The 26,698-nt window shown below is 41.4% G+C and overlaps 1 protein-coding gene across 8 annotated transcripts in view; it reads right to left on the bottom strand.

Moving 5' to 3' along the window:
* Window positions 1–26,698, bottom strand: part of ripor3 (RIPOR family member 3) — a 210,481-nt gene that overhangs the window by 81,485 nt on the left and 102,298 nt on the right. For all 8 annotated transcript variants that reach the window (XM_043710258.1, XM_043710259.1, XM_043710261.1 and 5 more), the window contains 2 exons: window positions 18,857–18,982; window positions 10,646–10,791 (listed from right to left, as the gene is read on the bottom strand). In XM_043710258.1, coding sequence (XP_043566193.1) covers window positions 10,646–10,791; window positions 18,857–18,982 — 272 coding nt within the window. The remainder of the gene's footprint in view (window positions 1–10,645; window positions 10,792–18,856; window positions 18,983–26,698) is intronic.

The following is a 26,698-nucleotide window of genomic DNA, read 5'->3' as shown; positions in this document are numbered from 1 at the left end:
TGGAGGAGACTGTTAATAGCAATATTTAGTTTTCTAGCCCATTTAACAGAACAGGGGTGTAAGGAATCATGAGGCAGAGGTGTGATGGTTAAAGACTCTTGAAACAGAGAAGCAGGGAGGAAGAGGATGGGGAAGTTGTTCATTAGAAGAATGAAGGGCTTGTGTTGGATTGTAGTAGGATTGATAGGTAGAAAACAGCAAGATTAAAAAAAGAATTTTAAAAAGAAGGATGGTATTAAAGTCAATTTACTAGAGGTTTCCAATTGACGAATGCCTGACAGGATATAGGAATTAAATTGCTTTCAGAAAATAAATTTCATTTCAATCCTAGTTAAAAACCAGATTTTCTAAACGTTAATATTTATAGGTAATATAAATAATGGTTCTGTACAATGAAAGCAATTCATTGAATTCCCGGTGTCAATGATTCTATCGAAGGGAAGGTGTGGAGCAAAGCAATGGCTGGTTCACACAGGTAAACCACTCTGGAATGCTATCATGCATCTCCTAGCAACCAGTTTAAGGCAGAAGTCTGTAAGCAGATATTTGGTAATGTTACATGGTTTCAGAAGACAAAGCAAAACACAAAAAAGACAAAAGATATTCAATTAAAAAAGTGAACTATTTTTCTAAACCATATTGGAAACAAACATTGCAGGTACCATTGAAGTGTCAAGGATAAAGGATTTTGTTTTCATAACTTAAACACAAGTGCAGTTCTGCTTCAAATTAGTTAATATTGGCTACAGACAAAAAATAAATCTCACTAGAATGATTCAGTTTTAGAAGATGCCTAAACAAACATGCACAGAACGACCTGGACTCAAGGCATTAAAACAATAATTTCATAAGGGTCAACATGTTTAATTCCCACCAGAGAGCAGTGGCTTCATCTGCCAGCCAAATGTGTCATGATTTCAACTATTCACAGACCCTGTTGTTTACAACAAAAGCAGATTAATGACATTACTAGATTGTAAAAATGTGTTTCCTTTTCCGTCAGCAGTCCCTACTTCTCCTGAACATAACTCCAATTAATTGGCAGGTTAGTATTCAAAATATTGCCAATTCTTCTCTCAGTTCAATTATTAAAGGGATGTATAAAAACCACATTTTGCAACTTTTTACCATTCTGTAATCCATTTTCTCCCCACATTTTACTCCACTTGTCCTTCTTCAACAGAATACATAAGGTGGCAAGGTGGCAAACGGCAGCACGTTAGCTGATGGTTAGCACTGCTACCTCACAGAGTCAGGAACCCGGGTTCGATTCCAGCCTCAGCAACTGTCTGTGTGGAGTTTTCATATTGTCCCTGTGTTTGCATGGGTTTCCTCCGGTTGCCTCCCACAGTCCAAAGATGTGCAGGTTACGTGGATTAGCCATGTTAAATTGACCATAGTGCCAAGGATGTGCTGGCACAGTGGATTAGCCATCGTAAATGCGGGATTCCAGGAATAGGGTAGGGACTGGGGCTGGGCTTGGGTGAGATGCTAATCCGAGGGGCTGAATGGCCTCTTTCCACACAGTAGTGATTCTGTGATTCTATGAGATCAATTACCCAACAAACCAAAAATTGTAGAAACAAATCTCAGATCTAGAACTTAAGGTCCTGGGGAGTGTTGCTGAATAAAGTGATCTTGGAGCGCATAGTTCCTTGAAGTGGAGTCACAGGTAGATAGGATCGTGAAGAAGGCATTTGGTATGCTTTCCTTTATTCATCAGAGCATTGACTGTAGAAGTTAGGAGGTCATGTTGTGGCTGTACAGGACATTGGTTAGGCCACTTTTGGAATACTGCATGCAATTCTGATCCTCCTGCTGTAGGAGAGATGTGTGATTTGAAAGGGCTCAGAAAAGATTTAGAAGGGTGTTGCCAGAGTTAGAGAGTTTGAGCTATAGGGAGAGGTTGAATAGGCTGGGGCTATTTTCCCTGCAGCATCAGAGGCTGAGGGGTGACCTTATAGAGGTTTATAAAATCATGAGGGGCATGGATACAGTGAATAGACAAGGTCATCTTCCTCCGGGGTGTAATCCAAAACTAGAGTGCATAGATTTAGGGAGAGAGTGGAAAAAGATAAAAGGGACCTAAGGGGCAACCTTTGTATGTAGAGGGTGGTGTGTGTATGGAATGAGCTGCCAGAGGACATGATGGAGGCTGGTAGAATGACAACATTTAAAAGGCATTGGGATGGGTATATGAATAGAAAGGGTTTAGAGGGCCATAGGCCAAATGCTAGCAAGTTGGACTGTTTAGGATAACTGGTTGGCATGGTCAAGTTGAACTGTTTCCATGCTGTACAGCTCTATGACTCTATGACCCATGTAGATGTACACAATGCTGCAAAGCCACTCATCATAATGATACTTGAATTTATAGAACAGAGTGTAACCAACCATTTGGTTTGAACCAGTCTTGTTTTCAAATAGGCTGCTCAAAGTATTACAAAATATAGAGCAAATTCAGAGCAAGTTTTTAAAATTTCTTATTTTCAATCACTATGTGTCATGAGGTGGCAATAGGGGCTATTAAGATTTGTCAATCAATTCTCGTTAGCAGCAGAGAAACGTTACAGCCATAGTTCCACAGCCTCCGTCTGTCCCACCCCAAATGTGGCAAAAACTAAAACTCCCTTACATTATTAGGTCTAAATAGGAAATAGCATTGTGGATGTTTTGCCTGAAGGAATTGGGGAGAGTTTGTCACAAAGAAGAGGAGGAATACATAACCATCAAACAGAAGGCTAGGTGGAAAGAAATGCATGATACTGAGGGGTCCAAAGGTGCACTATGAGGAAGCATCAGGCAGATAGAGACAGAAAGCAGGAGACATAATTGCAAAGGGAGCATTAGCACAATAGGCTGAATTTGGAAATACCGAGATGGTTGGGATTGGATGTAATTTAAAATCCACGGTCCTGGATTTTAATTTTAATTTTCAGTGAAGCTGGGGCAGGAAACAGGGAGGCCAGCCATCTCCAAGTAACAGGCAAAGTCTTTATGTTGTTAGAAAAATGATTGCGTCACGAGGATCTTGCTCCTAATTCTAATAGGTATTAACTCTAATTTGGTTATGTAGCATTTGGTATTGTGTATTTGTTTATGTCGGCTCTTTCCCAAGCATTTATGCAGCTGACCTTCTGAGGTGCTGCCATCTGCCTTTTCTTCTGGTGAACTGCACTTGCCCCTTCGGTGGACACTTGGTATCACTTATTGGTGATCGGGCCAATTTACTGCCGAGTCAGGGAGTTTACATTTAAAAATCTGATCGTATTAATAATGCACTTGAGGCACAAAGTTGGAACCTGGAGTTTATATAGGCTTCAGATTTCCAGCCCCTCCCTTCTCAATATATAAGAAAGAAACATAGGACTGGCAGACATCAAAATTAATGTGAAAGTTAGAAATTAGAAATCACCAATTCTGAAAAAGCTAAAAATACCATCAAAAATAGATCTTTTGTAAAGATCAAATACAATGATCATGGAAGGTGTTTTCAGAAGGAATGTAGGTTTGAAAGGGAATTAGTCAAGAACTGAGATACAGCTCATCAGAAGGAAAGCAAATCATAGGTAGCCCTCACTACAGTCTGTTTAGTGCCACAGGGGGTCAGGTGGCTCAGTTTGCTAGATTGCTAATTTGCAATGAAGAGTGACACCAACAGTACAGGTCTGCATTATCTGAGGCTATCATAAAGCTCCCACCTTCTCAACCTTATGCCTCACCTGAGGCAAGGTGACCCTCAAGTTACTCTTACCATCAGTTGTCTCTCTCTAATGAGACAATGGTCATCTGGTGACTTTAGTTCCTGCCATAGTGAGAACAGTCTAAAAATCTGTGTAACTATCCAGATAAAGTAAGCATTATTTTTGAATAATGACAATGTTTTAGATATTAGATCTTGCTAATGCTAAGGAGATAACATGAGAAATTGTAGGTGTCAGAAAATCCGTGTTGAAGCATTGCATTATGATATCACAGAACACAAAGCTGCAAAAATTAAGCAATTTGAATATGATTATTCTTGCGTGTGTGGTCAGCCTTCAATGAGAAAGTAATACTGACAGCAAAATTCAAGGTCACTAGAAAGGCGTTAAAAATCACACAAAGCCAAGTTATTGTTCAACAGGTTTATTGAAAGTACAAGCTTTCGGAGTGCTGCTCCTTCATTAGGTACCTAGAGGGGCAGGATCATAGGACACAGAATTTATAGTAAAAGATCAAAGTGTCATACAACTGACACAATGTGTTGAACAAACCTAGATTGCTTTTAAGTCTTTAATCACTTAGAATGGGGATGTAGGTTTCAATTCATTCTTTCAAGTCACAGTCCCGAGATAAGGTTTTATCAGTCTAAAAAAAAGTGATATCTCAGCTCATACAATGTATTAGAGGTGTGAGGTTAGAATCTGTCTGTATCCCAATCTTGAGTCAAACTGGTTCTATTTCCAAAGTAGGAATTTATAAAATGTCACATGGACTGACTGTGTACAGATTGGGTGCTTTTTGAACAAAATAGAATGTATCTGAATATACAAATCTGCACATGCAAATTCACACCATAGACTTAAATGTGTGCGCGTGTGTGTGCGCACGTGTGTGTGGGAGGGAGAGAGAGACTGTGTGTATGTGTGTGGGAGAGAGGGAGAGAACGTGTGTGTGCATGTGAGAGTGTGTATGTGCACCTGCTTGATAGAGTATGTGCACGAATGTGACGAGTACATGCCTGTGAGAGGGTGTAAGTGTCACTCACATGCACTGTCACCCACACCCTCTCACAGGCATGTACTCCATCACACTCGCATATACACTCTATCATTCGTGCACACACATACACTCTCCCATGCACACACACACCATCTCTCCCTCTCCCTAACACATACACTCTCTCGCTCTCTCCCTGACACACTTATGCACGCACACTCACACATAGTCTATGGGCTGAATTTGTATTTGCAGACACATCCTATTTTGTTCAAAAAGCACACAATCTGTAGGTAGTCAGTCCAGTCTGAGTCAAGGTTGGGATATAGACAAACTTTAACTTCACATCTTTAATACAGTGTCTGAGCTGAAATGTCACCTTTTTTCTAATACTCATAAAACCTTAAGTTGGGACTGTGACTTGAAAGAAGTTCTGGAAATACATATTAACCAATCAAAACCTGTCACCTTATTCTAAGTGATTAAAATCTTAACAGCAATCTAGGTGTTTTCAATACATTGCATCAATTGTATGACACTTTGATCTTTTACTATAAATTCTGTGTCCTATGATCCAGGCTCATTAGCTTCCTGATGAAGGAGCAGCATTCTGAAAACTTGCACTTCCAAATAAACCTGTTGGATTATAACCTGGTGCTGTGTAATTTTTAACTTTGTTCACCCAGCACCTCTACATCATGACCAGAAAGGAGGTGCAGGTAGGGTAGCCATGTGTGCATAATGTGCTCCTGAAGTTTAAAATGCAGTGCAGAAATTATGTGTTACCTACTCATTTAAATATAGCTTGCTTCCAGCAATAAGCACACTTTTAGATATCACAGAAAACAGAAGTAGGAGGAGGCCATTCGGCCTTTCAAGCCTCCTCCAGTGTTCAATATTATCAGAACTGCTCATCCAACTCAGTACCCTGCACCCACTTTTTCCCTACTTCTCTTTAGCCCTAAGAATTATACCAAACTCAGCAAGTGAAAAACTGTAATCAACTAGCATCAGTTCCAATTGACCTGCACTGCTTAAAGTCTTCCTGCACCTCTTTAAAGATTCATTGCAGTTGAAGCAAGTGCTGGAAGTCATCACAAAACAAATTTGATCTGGACAAGTCACAAGAATAATACATGATGACAGAGACAGCTCCAAGATTTTCTGGTGTGAAAGTGGATGCCTTAAATACTCTGGCCAAGAAACTCTCCAGAACATTTTTGAGAAAGCAATGGAATCAGAAATTAATAGTAGTCAATGCCTGCAGTTTTTCCCCAAGAACGTGATGTGCCAAGGGAAAGGCTGTAATCTATCCCAAAACCACATTCTCATGTGAGCTGCTCCTTTCTGGCGCAAGAAATATATGCAGCTGCCTTGGAATGCAGAACTTAGTAACTTCCCTCATACAACAAGAAGCAATAAATAAGATGCTGCACACATTGCACGCTGCTGCCTATAAGAAACCAGTTGCATAAAGTTTCCTTTTAACAGACATCTTCAAAATAATTGGCATTTCTATCTCTGAGGCAATAGCAGATGACATAGTTCATCAAAGACCTCCTTAGTAAGGCAGAAATATCCAGCACACTGTTCACACTAGGATACAGTACTGATTCCTAAATACTCTGGGACAATAGAGTCTCCTTGTGCTCAGGCCTTGCCAGACACGAAAGAGTAAAACACCCAATGTTGTCTACAGAGTAGCCATAGGGCAATTCTTATAAATTATTTTTAACCAACATGTTCAAAAATAGTATGATGCAACCAAGAGACTTGAACCTGGAACCAAGGACAGTACCACTGTGCCAGAAGAACCCTGAGACTTTTACAGTACAGCAAGAGCTAGTGGAAATCAATCAGAAACCATTAAGTAATGGACTGATTAGGAATAGTCAACATGGCTTTGTGCGTGGGAAATCATGTCTCACTAACTTCATTGAGGTTTTTGAAGAAGTAACAAAGAGGATTGATGAGGGCAGAACGGTGGACGTGATCTATATGCATTTCAGTAAGGCATTTGACAAGGTTCCCCTTTGGAGACTGGTTAACAAGGTTAGATCTCATGAAATACAGAGAGAACTAGCCATTTGGATACAGAACTGGCTCAAAGGTAGAAGACAGAGAGTGGTGTTGGAGAGTTGTTTTTCAGACTGGAGGCCTGTGACCAGTGAAGTGCCACAAGGATCAGTGCTGGTTCCACTACTTTTCATCATTTATACAAAAATAATTTGGATGTGAGCATAAGAGGTATAGTTAGTAAGTTTGCAGATGACACCAAAATTGGAGGTGTAGTGGACAGTAAAGAAGGTTACCTCAGATTACAACGGGATCTGGACCAGATGGGCCAATGGGCTGAGAAGTGGCAGATGGAGTTTCATTCAGATAAATGTGAGGTGCTGCATTTTGGGAAAGCAAATCTTAGCAGGACTTGTACATTTAATGGTAAGGTCCTAGGGAGTGTTGCTGAACAAAGAGACCTTGGAGTGCAGGTTCATAGCACCTTGAAAATTGAGTGGCAGGTAGATAGGATAGTGAAGAAGGTGTTTGGTATGCTTTCCTTTATTGATCAGAGTATTGAGTAAGGAGTTGGGAGGTCATGTTATGGCAGTACAGGACATTGGTTAGGCCGCTGTTGGAATATTGTGTGCAATTCTGGTCTCCTTACTATCGGAAATGTGTTGTGAAATTTGAAAGGGTTCAGAAAAGATTACAAGGATGTTGCCAGGGTTGGAGAATTTGACCTATAGGGAAAGGTTTTGTCTGGAGCGTTGGAGGCTGAGGGGTGACCTTATAGAGGTTTACAAAATCATGAGGTGCATGATTAAGATAAATAGACAATGTCTTTTCCCTGGGGTGGGGGAGTCCAGAACTAGAGGGTGTAGGTTTAGGGTGAGAGGGGAAAGATATAATAGACACCTAAGGCGCAACTTTTTCACACAGAGGGTGGTACATGTATAGAATGAGCTGGCAGAGGATGTGGTGGAAACTGGTACAATTGCAACATTTAAAAGGCATCTGGATGGCTATATGAATAGAAGGGGTTTGGAGGGATATGGGCCGGGTGCTGGCAGTTGGGACTAGATTGGGTTGGGATATCTGGTCAGCATGGACAAGTTGGACTGAAGGGTCTGTTTCTGTGCTGCATATCTCTATGACTCTATGATTCTATAAGTAGTTGGCCAGGCCTTTAAGTACCAGTGATGCTTGCTGAAGGAATGGTGGATGGGCTGTGAGCATTCCTGCCGGCTGCTCAATAAATGTTCAACTGTATGGATTCAAAGAAATGCATTGGTTGAAGAACGGAGCTCTAAAAATGGGATCACTGCCATCCAAACAATATATTATGTTGGTTGATGTCATAGTTGTCTTCTTCCAGTGGGTGCTCACTTGCTAACAACTTCACCAAAGTGGTATCTGGTGTGGCTAACAGCAGAAGTGTCTTCGTGGACCAGGAATTCCATTATGCTTCCAAAATGGCAACATACCCAAACAAGAAGTACTTGGAGACAAAGTCCCCATGGTCAATACATCTACTACAGACATATTTATGATATATAAAATCAGAAAGTGCTGAAAAATTTGGTTGATCTATCAGTAGCAGTACAGAGAGAGAGATTTTTTTTGGAGACAGAGAAAGTCTTCTTTGGAACTGTCCTGAAGAAGAAACCTTCACCTTGAAACGTTGCTTCAGATATTCCAATGGCTGAACTTGCCTTGACTTTGAACAACTTCTCCTTTAACGCATCTCACTGTGTTTAGATCAAAGGGGTTGAAGACAAATATGGGCCCCGGTTATGCCTTTCTCTTACTTGTTCCGATCCTACTTGGGACCCTCCCACAACTTGATCTCTGTTATATCAAGAACATTATTGGTGCTCCTTCCCTCTCGCCTCTGAAATTAGGAATATTTATTCATTTCACTTTCAATTTCCATTCTGCCCTCACCTTTATCTTGCCCATCTCTGACTTCTCCCCTTCCTCGACAACATTGTTTCCATTTTTGGGGATGGGCTGGCTACTGATATTCACTATAAACCCACCGATTCCCACAGTAACCTGGACTATACATTGTCATACCCTACTTTCTGTAAGAACTCCATTCTGTTCTCTCTCAGTTTCTCCGCATCTGTTCTGATGATACCATCTTCCACAAGGGGTATCGTCAGAACACTTGCACCTTTTTCCTCAACCAATGATTCCCCTCTACTATGGTTAACAGTTCTCTAGCCATTTTCTGTGCTCTACCCTCATTCCTTCTCTCCTTTCCCCCAACATGATCGGATTCCCCTTGTCCTTACTTTCCACCTTGCCAGCTTTTGTATCCAAAGGATCGCAAACCGCCTTTTCCGCCAACTCCAGTGGTTTTCCACCACTAAATGCGTATTCCCCTCCCTACCCTGGTCAGTATTCTGCAGGAAATGTTCCCTCCAGGTCCAGTCCACCTCCAATCTCAACACCTCCCACACCACCTTCCCAATTAATCACTGAAGGTGCAGCACTTTCCTGTTTACCAATTCAATCCTCACTATCCACGGCCCCAAACACACTTTCCAGGTGAAGCAGCAATTTATCTGCACTTTACTCAATCTAGTCTACTGTATTTGCTGCTCACAAATGAATGGTCTCCTCGAAATTGGGGAGATGAAATGCAGACTGGGTGACTGCATTGCGGAATACCTGTATTCAGCTGTAAAAACGGCCCCAAGTTTCCAGTTCCCTGTCTCTTCAATACACCACCGGATTCCCATGCCAACATTTCTGTCTCAGGCATGTTGCAATACTCCAGTGAAGCTCAATGCAAGCTGGAGAAATAATTCCTCATTACTGCCGAAGCATCTTACAATCTTCAGGAGTTCAACAATTTCAGAACATATGCACTCTGTTCCTCATTTATTGCCTAATCCCACAACTCCAGGTCCTCGCATGTAAAGGGATGCTTTTAGTACAGCACAGCCAATCTGATCTCAACTACTCATAGTCCCCATTATCACCTATCTAGCTTCTCTTCTTCCCTGGCCGACTGTCAACAATTCATTTGTTTGCCTATCCTTTTCCCTTTGTGTCACTGGGCTCCTTCTCCAACCATCACTCACTCATCCCACCGTCATCAACACAAATACCACAATGTTTTAGCTGTGTCTAGTTCTGAAGAAGGGCCACAGGACTAAAACTGATAACTCTGTTTTCTCTCCACAGATGCTGCCAGACCTGCTGAGTTTCTCCAGCAACTTCTGTTTTCATTTGTTTCAGATCTCAAGGATCCACAGTTTTTTGTTTTACTTTATAGAGTAAGAAGTTTGTGGCTGGATGACTAATGAACAATATTATATACATTTGTGAATGACGCAAAACATATCTTTCTTCTAAAATATTCAGACTTAATAATTCAAACTTTATTACTTAACATATATATAAATGAAAGAACTATTTAACCATGTAATTATTTAAAACGTATAAACTGCAATTTGCAACATTGTTAAATATTTACTCCAACAAATAACCTGAAACCTGTATGTTTTTGTACTTAGAAAAGCATTTAACAGAACAGTTTGTTTACAAATAGGATTTTCCTGTTTATAAAAAGGAAGAAGTGGAAATTACACTGGACTGTTAATGCATTCATATTATTGAGATAAATAGTTCAAAACTTCAGAATGTTTGAGATCTGATGTATTGCATTTCTGATCACAAACAGCTCAACAGGATATTCCGACTAAACGTGAAACTATAAGTCAGTCAACAATGGGAACTTTTGTTGCAATAACATTTTTGAATGTAATTCCATTAGAGAAAATGTAAATATTATTGCTAGAATAAAAGTTCCAAAGGGGGAGCATATTAGGCTTACATTTATAAGTGTATCTGTAATTCAGTATTCTATATCTAAAATGGATTGTGTATATTAAGCACCATGCTGCCTTTGGATATAGTTAATGGTACTTACTCCCATGTGATTTCCAGCTGAAGTTTAATAGTGCCTAAGTCAGTAATATCCACAATCATTATCTGAGGCTTTGTAGAGAAGAAATCCGCACTTTCGCAAGTCACTGCTCCAACCAAAACAGTCATCAAACCTTTCAGCTCAGCTACCTATGGAGAGAAATGTTCTGTTACAGCAAAATACTTTCTGAAATGAATCAGAAAGTAAATTTACAAAACTTAAAGTTTTTTTCTAAATTACAAAGAACATATTAGTAAAAGATGTTAACCTGTTTACTTGTAGAGTTGTCACAAGTTTTAGCGCATTCCATAGATTGCTTCCATTTTAATACAATTCGTGATGATTGCCATTCCCCAATAAAGCTGCTGCCATTTATATTTTTCAATGGAGCATGACCAGTCTCTTTTTTAATACAGGCAATTCTTTGTTACCACTCAAGTTCTCCCATTCTCCTTCCCTCCCTAAATATCCTGCTCAACTCCTCTTCCACACATCCCACTTGCTTCCATTTCCAAACCTCCCGCATGATGCCTTTCCCAACTTTCCCCTAGCTTCGTCGCATTACTCTCCTGCTTAGTAACAATGAAATTTCTCTAGAGACCAGATGTGGGTAGGATAGCAACATGTGCTTAATGTGCTCCTGAAGCTTAAAATGCAGTACAGACTTGTGTTACTTGCTCTTTTAAGTATAGCTTACACAAAGCATTAAGCACATTTTTAAATATCATAGAAAACAGAAGTAGGTCTAGGCCATGCATCCTTTCAATCCTTTCCCACTGTTCAATATTATCAGAACTGATCATCTAACTCAGTACCCTGCATCCACTTTCTCCCTATACCCTTTGAATGCTTTAGCCCTAAGAACTATACCAAACTCAGCAAGTGCAAAATTGTGATCAACTAGCATGAGTTCGAATTGACGTACACTGTTTAAAGCCTTCCTTCACCTCTTAAAAGATTGCATTGCAGTTGAAGCAAGTGCTGGAAGACATCACAAGACAAATTTGATCTGGACAAGACATAAGAATGATGCAAGGTGATAGAGAGAGGCCTACAGATTTTCTAGTGTGAAAGTGGATGCCTTGGTGCAGAAAGTGGGAGCAGGAGAGATGTGAGCTATCTACCTCAGCCAAGAAACTCTTCAGAAAATTTTTGAGAAAGCAAAGGACTCAGAAATTAGCAGTAATCAATGCCTGCAGTTTAGCCCCAAAGACTTGATGCGCCAAGGGAAAGGTGTTGCCAGGTATGGAGGATTTGAGCTGTAGGGAGAGGCTGAATAGGCTAGGGTTGTTTTCCATGGAGTGTCGGAGGCTGAAGGGCGACCTTATAGAGGTTTACAAAATCATGAGGGACATGAATAGGGTAAATAGACGAAGGCTTTTCCCTGGAGTGGGGGAGTCCAGAACTAGAGGGCAGAGGTTTAAGGTTTGAGGCGAAAGACCTAAGGGGCAATGTTTTCATTTAGAGGGTGGTGCTTGTATGGAATGAGCTGACAGAGGAAGTAGTGGAAGCTGGTACAATTGCAGCATTTAAAAGGCATCTAGATGGATTTTTGAATAGGAAGGGTTTGGAGGGATATGGGCCAAGTGCCGGCAATGGGGCTAGATTAGGTTAGGATATCTGGTCAGCATGGACCAGTTGGACTGAAGGGTCTGTTTCTGTGTTGTATATCTCTATGATTCTCTGACTCTATAATCCATCCCAAAACCACATTCTTGTACTACTTGCTTTCTGTCTGGCAAGAGAAATAGCTGTCTTGGAATGCAGAACTTCAGTGACTTCCTTCCTGCATACTGCCTCTCCCAACTTTCCTCTAGCTTCGTCACCTGACTCTCCTGCTCACAGACCACTCAGTTCCCAGCCAGTCCACTCGATAACCATTCTCCTCACTGATCCACCCACTTGCTGACAGATTAACTCACTGATCCTTCTGTTCATCAAACCATATGCCCAATGACCCTGTTACTCACTGACCTACCCACTTGCTGAATTTCCTGCTCACTGACTCAATACCTACTGACCCTCCTATTCACTGACCCTCTTCCTTGCCAAACTCCCTGATCAGTGACCAATCCACTTGCTGACCTTTCCACTTCAGCTCTACTCTTGCAGCTCCTTACATGCTTGCCTCACTCGCTGCATTGCGTAAGAAAAGGAAAATAGCAAGCAGCAGAGAAATGCTAAGTTGGAGGATCAAAGACTGGGAAGAAGTAGCAGGAAGTATGGATGGGTTGCCAAACTGAGCAATTCTTATTTTGGATCGGCAGGTGTCTCTTCTTAGCATTAATTAAGTCGCACATGAGGACCAAGTATAATTAGCAATTATCAATAAAATGTAATACCAGCAATGCATAATTTGTGATACAGAAACAACAGTAACTAACAACATAGTTCATGTGTTATGCTCCTGCATTCATCCATGTCATAGAGTCATGGAGATGTACAGCATGGAAACAGACCCTTCGGTCCAACCCGTCCATGTCAACCAGATATCCGAACCCAATCTAGTCCCACCTGCCAGCACCCGACCCATATTCCTCCTAACCCTTCCTATTCATATACCCATCCAAATGCCTCTTAAATGTCGCAATTATACCAGACTCCACTACAACCTCTGGCAGCTCATTCCATACACGTACCACCCTCTGCGTGAAAAAGTTGCCCCTTAGGTCTCTTTTACATCTTTCCCCTCTCACCCTAAACCTATGCCCTCTAGCTTTGGACTCCCTGACCCCAGGGAAAAGACTTTCACTATTTATCCTATCCACGCCCCTCATAATTTTGTAAACCTCTGTAAGGTCACCCCTCAGCCTCCGACGTTCCAGGGAAAACAGCCCCAGCCTGTTCAGCCTCTCCCTGTAGCTCAGATCCTCCAACCCTGGCAACATCCTTGTAAATCTTTTCTGATAGGAAGGAGACCAGAATTGCACGCAATATTCCAACAGTGGCATAATCAATGTCCTGTACAGCTGCAACATGACCTCCCAACTCCTGTACTCAATACTCTGGCCAATAAAGGAAGGCATACCAAACGCCTTCTTAATTATCCTATCTACCTGCGACTCTACTTTCAAGGAGCTATGAACCTGCACTCCAAGGTCTCTTTGTTCAGCAACACTCCCTAGGACCTTACCATTAAGTGTATAAGTGCTGCTAAGATTTGCTTTCCCAAAATGTAGCATCTGGAATTTATCTGAATTAAACTCCATCTGCCACTTCTCAGCCTATTGGCCCATCTAGTCCAGATCTTGTTGTAATCTGAGGTAACCCTCTTTGCTATCCGCAACACCTCCAATTTTGGTGTCATCTGCAAACTTACTAACTATACCTCTTATGCTCACATCCAAATCATTTATGTAAATGACAAAACGTAGAGGGCCCAGCACCAATCCACTGGTCACAGGCCTCCAGTCTGAAAAACAACCCTCCACCATCACCCTCTGTCTTCTACCTTTGAGCCGGTTCTTATCCAAATGGCTAGTTCTCCCTGTATTCCATGAGATCTAACCTTGCTAATCAGTCTCCCATGAACGCCTTACAGAAGTCCATATAGATCACATCTCCTGCTCTGCCCTCATCAATCTTCTTTATTACGACTTCAAAAAACTCAATCAAGTTTGTGAGACATGATTTCCCATGCACAAAGCCATGTTGATTATCCTGAATCAGTCCTTGCCTTTCCAAATGCAGGTACATCCTGTCCCTCAGGATTCCCTCCAACAACTTGCCCACCATCGAGGTCAGGCTCACCGGTCTATAGTTCCCTGGCTTGTCTTTACCTCCCTTCTTAAATAATGGCACCACGTTTGCTAACCTCCAGTCTTCCGGCACTTCACCTGTGACTATTGATGATACAAATATCTCAGCAAGAGGCCAGCAATCACTTCTCAAGCTTCCCACAGAGTTCTAGGGTACACTTGATCAGGTCCTGGGGATTTATCCACCTTTAACCATTTCAAGACATCCAGCACTTCCTCCTCTGTAATCTGAACATTTTGCACGATGTCACCATCTATTTCCCTACAGTCTATATCTTCCGTATCCTTTTCCACAGTAAATACTGATGCAAAATATTCATTTAGTATCTCCCCCATTTTCTGTAGCTCCACAAAAAGGCAGCCTTGATGACCTTTGAGGGGTCCTATTCTCTCCCTAGTTACCCTTCTGTCCTTAATATATTTGTAAAAACCCTTTGGATTCTCCTTAATTCTATTTGCCAAAGCTATCTTATGTCCCCGTTTTGCCCTCCTGATTTCCCTCTTAAGTATACTCCTACTTTCTTTGGCCTTTCTCCAATTTAGAACTTCAACTTTTAGATCTGATCTATCCTTTTCCATCAGTATTTTAAAACGAATAGATTTATGGTCGCTGGCCCCAAAGTGCTCCCCCACTGACACCTCAGTCACCTGCCCTGCTTTATTTCCCAAGAGTAGGTCAAGTTTTGCACTTTCTCTAGTAGGTACATCCACATACTGAATCAGAAAATTGTCTTGTACACACTTAACAAATTCCTCTCCATCTAAACCTTTAACACTATGGCAGTCCCAGTCGATGTTTGGAAAGTTAAAATCCCTTACCATAACCACCCTATTATTCTTACAGATAGCTGAGATCTCCTTACAAGTTTGTTTCTCAATTTCCCTCTGACTACTGGGGGGGTCTATAATACAATCCCAATAAGGTGATCATCCCCTTCTTATTTCTCAGTTCCACCCAAATAACTTCCATGGATATATTTCCGGGAATATCCTCCCTCAGCACAGCTGTAACGCTATCCCTTATCAAAAATGCCACTCCCCCTTCTCTCTTGCCTCCCTTTCTATCCTTCTTGTAGCATTTGTATCCTGGAACATTAAGCTGCCAGTCCTGCCCATCCCTGAGCCATGTTCCCGTAATTGCTATGCTATCCCAGTCCCATGTTCCTAACCATGCCCTGAGTTCATCTGCCTTCCCTGTTAGGTCCCTTGCATTGAAATAAATGCAGTTTAGTTTATTAGTCCTACCTTGTCCCTGCCTGCCCTGACTGTTTGACTCATTTCTGTTCTCAGCTGTACCCGTCTCAGATTGATCTCTTTCCTCACTGGGTCCCACCTCCCCACCTTAAATCCTCCCAAGCAGTTCTAGCAAATTTCCCTGCCAGTATATTAGTCCCCTTCCAATTTAGGTGCAATCCATCCTTCTTGTACAGGTCACTTCTACCCAAAAGAGATTCCAATGATTAGATTAGATTAGATCAGATTACTTACAGTGTGGAAACAGGCCCTTCGGCCCAACAAGTCCACACCGACCTGCCGAAGCGCAACCCACCCATTCCCCTACATTTACCCCTTTTACCTAACACTACGGATAATTTAGCATGGCCAATTCACCTGACCTGCACATCTTTGGACTGTGGGAGGAAACCCGAGCACCCGGACGAAACCCACGCAGACACGGGGAAAATGTGCAAACTCCACACAGTCAGTCGCCTGAGGCGGGAATTGAACCCGGGTCTCTAGCGCTGTGAGGCAGCAGTGCTAACCACTGTGCCACCGTGCCGCCCAAAAATGTGAATCCTTCTCCCATACACCAGTTCCTCAGCCATGCAGTCATCTGCTCTATCCTCCTATTTCTGGCCTCACTAGCTCGTAGCACTGGGAGTAATCCAGATATTACTACCTTGAGGACCTCCTTTTTAAATTTCTGCCTAACTCTCTGTAATCTCCCTTCAGAATCTCCACCTTTTCCCTTCCAATGTCGTTGGTTCCGATGTGGACAATGACCTCTTGCTGGCCCCTCTCCCCCTTGAGAACATTCTGCAATCTCTCTGAGACATCCTTGATCCTGGCACCAGGGAAACAACACACCATTCTGCTTTTTCTCTGCTGGCCACAGGAACGTCTGTCTGTTCCTCTGACTACAGAATCCCCTAACACAATTGATCTCTTGGAAGCCTCAATTTCTTTAGTCATCCAGCATTCCCTATACCTACCAGCCTTCCCTTTCACCCTGACAGGAATATACTTTCTCTGGATTCTTGTTATCTCATTTCTGAAGCTTCCATTTTCCAGTCGTCCCTTTACCTGCAAACACCTGTCTCCAATCAGCTTTCGAAAGTTCTTGCCTCATACTGTCAAAATTGGCCTTCCTCCAATTTAGAACTTCAACTTTTAGATCTGGTCTATCCTTTTCTATCACTATTTAAAAAGTATCTGAGACTTTCCCCCCTTCCTGTAACTGCCATCCATCACATACTGTTGCTGTTGCAAATTCTCTTCGCTTCTATTTGTCTCTCAAACTGATCTACTCGATCTGATAAGATGCGCATCCAACAGCATTTATGGCAGATATAATCCGCAGTAACCCTTAAACTCTCTTTAAACTCCCACGTCTGACAAGAAGTACATATCACTGCAAAGGCCATTTTTGCTCCTTCACAATCTACAGACCCACAATCTACATGTGATATCCAAACTGTCAAATAGAGTGCACGTAGGTTTTATATAAATTGTTCCTGATACTATCCTTTTTTATCTTGTCCGGTTTATCACTCATTTTAATTCAAAACTTGACTAAATTTGGGAAATTGCCAATTTGGAAATGTTTGATTATCTTGTGCATATACCAAATTGGAAATCCTAATATGAGATTCAAAGCAGTGATACAGCCAACCTGGACACTAAGGCTGAGGTTCGTGAATAGCAAATTTTACCAGTAACTTATGAAGACATGTATTAATACAATAATGAATATAATATTAATGACTAACCAACATCAAGTAAAATTGGCAGACATTAAGTTAACACTGGGATTATGTGCCACTCAATAGAAATATTTGCACAAATGGGGTTGTTTGATAGTAGTCGTAAATGTCTGTCTAAGTGCTACATTGTGGTCAGTAAATCCTTCACCAGCCTCATTACTCATTAGATGTTGCTATTACTTAGGTTTATTTTCACAGTTAATAATTCCAAAATTCACACTGTCTCACTAACTCAAAATTGTGTTTAAAGTTACAACACTGTATTAGTGAACTGCATCATCATTCAACTTCCTGTATGTTGAGAAGCTTATTCTGTGGTATCTAGTCCTGTTTTTTTTTTAACCGCACTACGTTTATATGATATTGTGGTAGTTCAATAATGATAAGGAACTATTCACAACTTGAAAAGTAATTTAGTCTGATATTCTATCATAACATTTAGTAGACATTTGGAAGCAGTTCTGGAATATTAGAATACTAATTGCCAGAAAGTTAATTGTTTTCTAAGGATAAGTAAACTTTTCTTTAAACTTTTGAACTGTTTCTAAAAAAAACAAACTATCAAAGTTGACCTACGCTATTTCAAACATTTCATTGAAAAGGATATACATTTGATTTGAGTAATCTCAACTTGTGGGCGGCACGGTGGTACAGTGGTTAGCACTGCTGCCTCGCAGCGCCAGAGACCCGGGTTCAATTCCTGCCTCAGGCGACTGACTGTGTGGAGTTTGCACGTTCTCCCCGTGTCTGCGTGGGTTTCCTCCGGGTGCTCCGGTTTCCTCCCACAGTCCAAAGATGTGCAGGTCAGGTGAATTGGCCATGCTAAATTGCCCGTAGTGTTAGGTAAGGGGTAAATGTAGGGGTATGGGTGGGTTACGCTTCGGCGGGTCGGTGTGGACTTGTTGGGCCGAAGGGCCTGTTTCCACACTGTAAGTAATCTAATCTAAAAAAAAACTCAATTCTCCTGGATCATGAAAACATGATCAAGTTTTAATTGCCCTTCCAAATTCTCCTTTTCCCATCAAAGGTACTTTTCATTAACCTCGGGATTTCTCCATTATGTGACCGGTTACTTAAGTCACTGAAAATTGGTGTCCAAGTAATTATGGAATGAGTGATCAGGGAAATGCCAACCTTTTCACAGTTGCAGTATGGAATACATACCTGGCAGTATTTGAGGCAATGTATTGATTACAACAGAGGGAGTTTTATCTGTACTATGCTATGGTTCTGGATCAGTGGTGCTAGAAGAGCACAGCAATTCAGGCAGCATCCGACGAGCAGCAAAATTTTGCTGCTCGTCGGATGCTGCCTGAATTGCTGTGCTCTTCCAGCACCACTGATCCAGAATCTGGTTTCCAGCATCTGCAGTCATTGTTTTTACCTGTACTATGCTATGTCTAATCAACGAATATGTGATGCTCATGCTTAAAACATTTGCAAATAAATCTTTTAAATTTATAAACAAGCACCTTTATTTCAATGTCTTCATTAATATGTGGTAGGAAGGCCATTTCTTCTTCATCCCATGTTTGTCTGTCATCAGCATCAATTTTTCCTTTTAGCTTCCATCTCTGTCGACCATATTTAATCAATACCTGCATAAAAACCAAAAGAGTACTAACTTCAGAACATGACCTTACAATGAGGCACAGAGTTATCACTTCAAAACTTAATGAGAAGTTTGATTATAACTTTACTCACTGCACAATTTTACGCAGGTGCCAGTATGTTGTTTATATGAGATAATTTAGATCAAACTGCATTACAATTAAAATTGCAGATTATACATTCTAGAAAATGATTCTCCAATAGTTTGGCAAATTTATCCAGGATGTATGTTAGATAGCCAGATTATGAAAATACAAGTTTGATTTTCCAGTCTGCATCATATAGCTGATGACAGTCAGAGAACCAATAAAGGTCTCAATGTGGCAAGAGTACACTTGGACCAAAAGCGGAAAATGATCCATGCCTGTTAAATTGGATAAAACCTATAAACGGTTACAAGGATTAAAATTCATGATTAATTTACATTCAAATATTTAATGCAGACTGCACACAAACTGTGCCATCTACTGATTAACATGCTAATAGCATGGGCCCCCTACTAACCAAGGTGGCTACACACTTGAGAAGGGGCTGCAAAATCATGAGGCCAGAATGACTTTGTGCTATCCTGCACTCCCTAAAGAATACTGGAAACATTTAATGGGATTTTGGTTTGGAGGAGGTGCTGGAATTCATTGTAGAAGTGACTTTGACCTGTATGGGAAAGATACAGGAGTGGCACAACGTTAAGAGAGGAAGCTCTGGGTTTCTCTGATGCAGCCTAGGTGCAGGAGTGGAAAGAAAGGGAGAGGTCCTGTATCCGTTTGGTTCCAGGATGTCCTCCAAGATGCAAAGGAAGCAGCATAGCCATAAACACCAGTGTGTGCACATCCAGCACCAAGAATATGGATACAACACTGAAGACGATCAAAAACCTTGCACACAAGTGATCAAAGTCAGTGAATTCATCTTCCAATGCCACATTTAATCAACTGCACCATCTACTACTCTCACTGCTCAGTGCACTAGAACTCCATCACTCAACTACTGACAATCGCCAACAATTCTGAGGCATTTCTCATATTCGTGGATTCATCTCAATCTCAGACACTTAGCACTTCTTCAGACTTAGCACCCACACTTTGCATAAACTGCAAATAATGCATCACCCAATTACATTTCATGCCAATCTCTGACACAATTCCCTCTGTATTGCAAGATAACGTGATATACAACCAAACGCAGCAACATGAACAACAGGGTGCAGACAATGTTGTCTGTTTTCACCCATATGCAGCAGACATTACAATCATTGGTGCTGTGATGACTGATGCTGTAGACAGTGATGGGGCTGAAAAGATCAAAGATGATGGCATGTTCCTATATAATTCTCCTTTTCAGAGCCCACTTCCTCAAAATCCTATAAACTCTTCTGATTTACAAATCCAGTTGGCTTTCACTCCTTCCTCTTAACGCAACATAACCTTTTATCTTCTTCCTTTCACATGCCCGTGATATGTTACCTTGCCAAGCAGTGATAGGAAAGAAAGAATGGGAAGAGCAGGAAAGCAGGAATAAGCAGAAATATACTCATTCATTCTCATATTGGCTGCTCAGACACAGACACTACACAAATTTCAGAGGAGAAAGTGAGGTCTGCAGATGCTGGAGATCAGAGATGGAAATGTGTTGCTGGAAAAGCGCAGCAGGTCAGGCAGCATCTAGGGAACAGGAGAATCGACGTTTCGGGCATTAGCCCTTCTTCAGGAATTTCAGAGGCTAACTTCGAGCCTTTGCTTCTCGCCCTGCACATAACTTTGAACCTTTCTCATTTGTACTATCAATGTACTGCCAGACAGTAAAAATGAGAGATATTGTTTATTGTGAAACCCTGTCACTTGATCATATTCTCACAGCCACCAGCTCAAATATTGTTACTGTATTCACTTTCGAGGCAAGATCTGCATGTGATGAGTATCCAGGCACAAGTAGCCTGTAACCAAGGTTGGTGACAAGAGAAACAGAGGCGATATGTTCTGTTTTTTTGCTATTATGATAGGTCTTATAACATGCACACTGAAACTAGGTTCTTAATGACAAGACGTATCAGAAGATTTATTCACAAAGTAACTAAAAGCATTGCAACTCTATCACAGACATTGGTATGGTCTGGACTCAAATTGATTGACAATTTTTTCTGGTGAACTATGAAGTACAACAGATTCCTGACTGATATCATCTTTGAACTCCCTTAAAGGTCTGGTCATATCCTGATCATAGATACATGTAATATAAAAACAACAGGTATCAACTCCACAGCGAGAAAGCCATACATGAGCTTTTGCTGCAGAGGACTCAGATGAAAACTGCAATGGAGTGACATGCAGGAAAAGGCTATTGGGTATGCATATTGAAGTACTTGCTGCATTAGCAAGTGTGTATGAAAGCCACTGCCTCTATCAAGTGGATGAAGGAGGTTGGCATCTTTGCATAGGAGCTTATGCAAAGCTTGGAAAGCATAATTTCCAGCATAGAAGCAGCAACCAACATCCTGAGAACATTTTCTGAACCAGCCACGATGCAAAACCTTATGGTCAATACTTTAGCTTTTTGAAAAATACACATTTTGAGGAAACTTTTCTTTTTCACTCAGGCTTTTTCGCTAGAATACTAATCCAAGAAATGTTTTTTCCTCCCACAGTCCAAAGATTTGCAGGTTAGGTGAATTGGCCATGCTAAATTGCCCATAGTGTTCAGGTATATGTAGGTTAGATGCATTAGTCAGAGGTAAACATAGGGTAGGGGACTGGGTCTGGGTGGGTTAGTCTTTGGAGGGTCAGTGTGGACTTGTTGGGCCAAAGGGCCTGTTTTCACACTGTAGGGATTCTAAAAAAAAGTACAAGACAAAAGGCTTTGACAAAATGTTTCTTTTTCAGCTGTACTGAAATGTTATATTATCAAAACATTTATCTTAGCCTCCGGTACAGCACAAATACAAAGTCACACACTAACTAAGTGTTACAATGGAAGCTCAAACCAAAGGAATGCAATCTCAGCTATTGCTTTATTGGTCCGATTTGTTGCTTTGCAGGCTGAGTCACAGCGCTCAAGGGGCTTGCCTGGCCTCACTACACACCACAAAATCTCTCCGCACTGAGACTGCCAAGGTGTCACTCTATGAAAGAGTTATATTGGCTCCAAGATATCTGCCTGTCCACTGTCAAGATGACAATATTAGTCTATCCATCATTGCCACTCCATCTGTGTCCTTGCAAGTTGCTGCCAAGGTTGACATTGTGTAGTCTGAACCTGGATTCTCATTGGCCAGGATTACTTGAAGTCATCCTGCAAGAACACATGCAGTCTCTTCCACTGAAAGTCAGCAATTTTCCACTAACAATGTTGCATTGTACTAACAATGCATAGGAACACTTGGCCAGCCAAAAGCATATAGAATGCATGGATTAGTTGACTGTTGTATAGAACATTGGATAGTGTTTGGTTGAAGTTGGCTGGAATGTTTGTTTTGCAGTACATTTTATTTCAGCATTGTAGCCAGAAAGAGACTGCAGGTATTATGTGAGGCTTTGGAAAATTGGGGTTTTGTTCACTGGGATCCAAGTAATTAAGAAAATCATGGACAGCCAGTTGGAAAGTGGGTATATTGCTTGCCTCCTTCCTCCTTCTTCCTCCATTTGTAACTCATCGTGTATAACCAGGGGAAATAGCAGCATGAGAATACCACTGGAGAAGTAATTCAGAGGCTAGGTTAAAGCTCTGGAAATGTCAGTTCAAAAACAAGCATGCATTTTATATCTTTCCCCTCTCACCCTAAACCTACATCCTCTAGTTCTGGACTCCTCCACCCCAGGGAAAAGACTTTGTTTATTTATCCTAACCATGCCCCTCATGATTTTATAAACCTCTATAAGACCACCCTATCAGCCTGCAACGCTCCACAGAAAACAGCCCAGCCTGTTCAGCCTCTCCCTATAGCTCAAATCCTCCAACCCTGGCAACATCCTTGTAAATCTTTTCTGAACCTTTTCAGATTTCACAACATCCATCCGATTGGAAGGAGACAAGAACTGCATGCAATATTCCAAAAATGGCCCTACCAAAGCCCTGTACATGACAACATGGAATTTGCAAGGCTGTCCTAACACTGTTCTGAGGTTGGTAGAGCTCAGTTGGCACCTCTTTTATGAAGTGGAAATCTCACTGTTATTTGCTGAGATGGAGGGAAGAGAATTCCTTCTTGATGACCCTGGGTATATATTGCCTCCTGCTGAGGGCCTGACACTCGCTCCTTCTCTCACTTTGAAAAGCCTGTCTCCCTCCCATTGACTTTGCTCAATTTCTTTTCTATATTACTGGCTTTTGGGATCCCATGACTGTACAGAGTCCTTGAAGTGAAAAGCAAGGCCTTTATCATCTGCAACTCCTCTCTGCAAATTTTACCAAATTTGAGTAGCAAAGTTCATGATTCCTTAAATACTGCTGGTTGCCACTGGTTTTGGGTTAGTTGTGGGTGAGCTGGGGTGGTGAATATTAGAAGGGGAAGATGCTTCCTGCTGCTGAACACAAGTTTTTAATGCGTATTTAAACAGTGGGCATTAGTTTGACAATTGAGTTCATAATTGGCATCACAGTGAAATATCAGCATTTTATGCTGATTGACATCACAACCTATTCATGTTGTCCCCATTAATGCCCTCATCAAAATGATATCTCATGCAACCACCTACTGAAATGTGTGTACTTCATGCAAATACCATGAACAGCACACACACTGTGGACGTTGTGGACATTACAGAGTCAAATCTTGCGATCAATAATTCTTAATGTACCTGGCCTATGGCACAGTGGTTAGCTCTGCTGCAACACAGTGCCAGGAACCAGGGATCAATTCCAGCCTCAGGTGAGGTTCACACATTCTCCTCATATCTGTGTGGGTTTCCGCTGGGTGCTCCGGTTTCCTCCCACAATCCAGAGATGTGCAGGTTATGCAGATTGGCCATGCTAAATTGCGCTGTAGAGTTCAGGGATGTGCAGACTAGGTGTGGTAAATGTGGGGTTACAGGAATAGGGTGATTGCAGATTTGATGGGCCAAATGGCCTCTATCTGTACTGTATGGATTATATACATCAGATGATGAGACATTTCAATAATAGTCAGTTGGGTGAGGAGCAGCCTGGTGCTTAGAACTTGTGGAATTATATTTCAATAAGGAGTGCCTCAGATAGGAGACTAGGGACTAAAATTCCATTATATCATCTTGAATAAGAACTGAACTATAAAGTGCCCTGCAAAAAAGCACACTGAATAAACAAGAGATTTTTTTTAACACCCTTCATTTTTTACATGTCTTGTATTAGGTTTCTTTAATCAAGAAAGTAATCAATTCAATTTGAAATCATGTGTGGGTTGAGCATGTATTTACTTAACTGCTTTGGTATGAATGCAAAATTCCTCCTCCACCACATATTTATTAACTCAAGAAGATGAAGTCCCCTACACTCATTGTTCCAACACATTTGAACACCCCCTTGCTAACTGACCCACATTCTATGGTGTCAGATTACTTTTGGCAAGCCTCCAGTACTGTTGGCACACAGCATATGCAATCTGAGGTAAATAACTGAGCAATGATGGAAGAAGCAAAACTGAAAAAATAATTATTTTTGTCTCTGTTCTGTGCTTTATCAAGTCATTATCTTGTAATCTTGTTCTGCTAGCTTCTTCATTCCACATTCTTCATTCACAAGGGTCACTTTCCTATTGGTCACACGCTCAACACACACCCAACATCAGCTGAACACATGATTTGTTGTTCCCAATGTGACTGAGCATTTCCCTTTAGCTGCAGTACTGTGTCCACTGTGACCTAGTAACAGTCACAAAAACTTGGATCTCACTGCTAGATATGTAATTATATTTTCTTCTTTAGATTGTTTGATAGATCCAAAGGTTCTTTGAAGAGTAATGGTTGGTAGGAGAGAACAGCCAGCTGGTTTCTCCTTCAGGTCTCAGTAATAAACAACAAAACTGACACTAAAAATTTCTTGAACCACAGCTGGAATGATAGAATGTCCCAAGGATTTCTTTTTGAAATGTTTATTTGTGAAAAATTGAGTAGCTCCATTTATTTGGAGTTGCAAATAGGATAGTGAAGAAGGCGTTTGGTATGCTTTCCTTTATCGGTGAGAGCTCCAAGTAAAGGAGTTGGGAGGTCATGATGCAGGACATTGGTTAGGCCACTTTTGAAATATTGCATGCAATTCTGGTCTCCCTCCTATTGGAAGGATGTTGTGAAGCTTGAAAGGGTTCAGATGAGATTTACAAGAATATTGCCAGGATCTGAGGGTTTGAAGTATAGGGAGAGGCTGAATAGGCTGGGGCTGTTTACCCAGGAGCGTCAGAGACTAAGGGGTGACCTTGTAGACATTTATAAAAAGATGAGGGACATGGATAGGATAAATGCACAAGGTCTTTTCCCTGGAGTGGGGGAGTCCAGAACTAGAGAGCATAGGCTTAGGGTGAGAGAGGAAAAATTTAAAAGGGACCTAAGGGGTAACTTTTTCACGCAGAGGGTGGTACATGTATGTAATGAGCTGCCAGGGGAAGTGGTAGTGGCTGATACAATTACAACATTTAAAAGGCATATAAATAGGAAGGGTTTGGAGGGACATGGGCCAAGTGCTGGCAAATGGGCCTAGGTTAGAGTAGGATATCTGGGTGGCATGGAAGAGTCGGACCGAACAATCTGTTTCCATGCTGTCTATCTCTATGACTCTACTCAAGATTTCTTCACCCAGTCTTTTGCATCATCTTATGGAGGAGTCTTAAGTTGCAGTGCCTTTAATAGTGTTTCATCTAGCCCTGATATGTCAGTAAGCTTTGGTAACACACTCTCAAGTAATTTTTCTATTAAGCACTAATGCCTGAAATTATCAGGTACCTTTCTAAGTATCGTTTTCTCATTCTTGCAAAGTGTTGGGTCATTTCCGCATCAGGTCTCATTTTATGTCAAAAAGCAAATTTATTTTACAAATAATCAGTGGTATAAATATATGTTAACAACTTCTACTTCTCATTTGAACTCTAAACAGAATTCAAACATCTATAGTTTCTTAAATATCCATGAAAGACATCTGTATCCTGGTGACTATATTTAAATAATAATGCGAATGGCAAAATTCATATGTGATTAAAGTAACTTGGATACTTAGAGACAACTAGGTAAAACTTCCAATATTAGTACTGAGTAATAATACAGCTGGCTCCTTGTATTATAAATGATTGGTCAGCAAACCAAAACTAAATAAAAAACAAAACTTCATCACACAATAAAACCAGAAAACACTAGAGAAATGTAGCAGACTGGCAGTGTCTGTGAAGAGAGAAACAGACTGTTTGGGCAGAATCTTGAAGGGGCCTGAGCAACATGTCCTAAACCGTACAACCCAGATGGCCTCCTTCTTCAAGGACCGCAATTTCCCGCCAGACGTAGTCGACGATGCCCTCCACCGCATCTCTTCACTTCCCGCTCCTCTGCCCTCGAGCCCCGCCCCTCCAACCGCCACCAGGACAGAACCCCACTGGTCCTCACCTACCACCCCACCAACCTCCATGTACAACGTATCATCCGCCATCATTTCCGCCACCTCCAAACGGACTCCACCACCAGTGATATATTTCCCTCCCCTCCCCTATCAGCGTTCCGAAAAGACCACTCCCTTCATGACTCCCTCGTCAGGTA

The sequence above is a fragment of the Chiloscyllium plagiosum genome, chromosome 20 (assembly GCF_004010195.1).
Source record: "Chiloscyllium plagiosum isolate BGI_BamShark_2017 chromosome 20, ASM401019v2, whole genome shotgun sequence".
Taxonomy (NCBI): domain Eukaryota; kingdom Metazoa; phylum Chordata; class Chondrichthyes; order Orectolobiformes; family Hemiscylliidae; genus Chiloscyllium; species Chiloscyllium plagiosum.
This window is presented reverse-complemented; position numbering and strand designations above follow the sequence as displayed.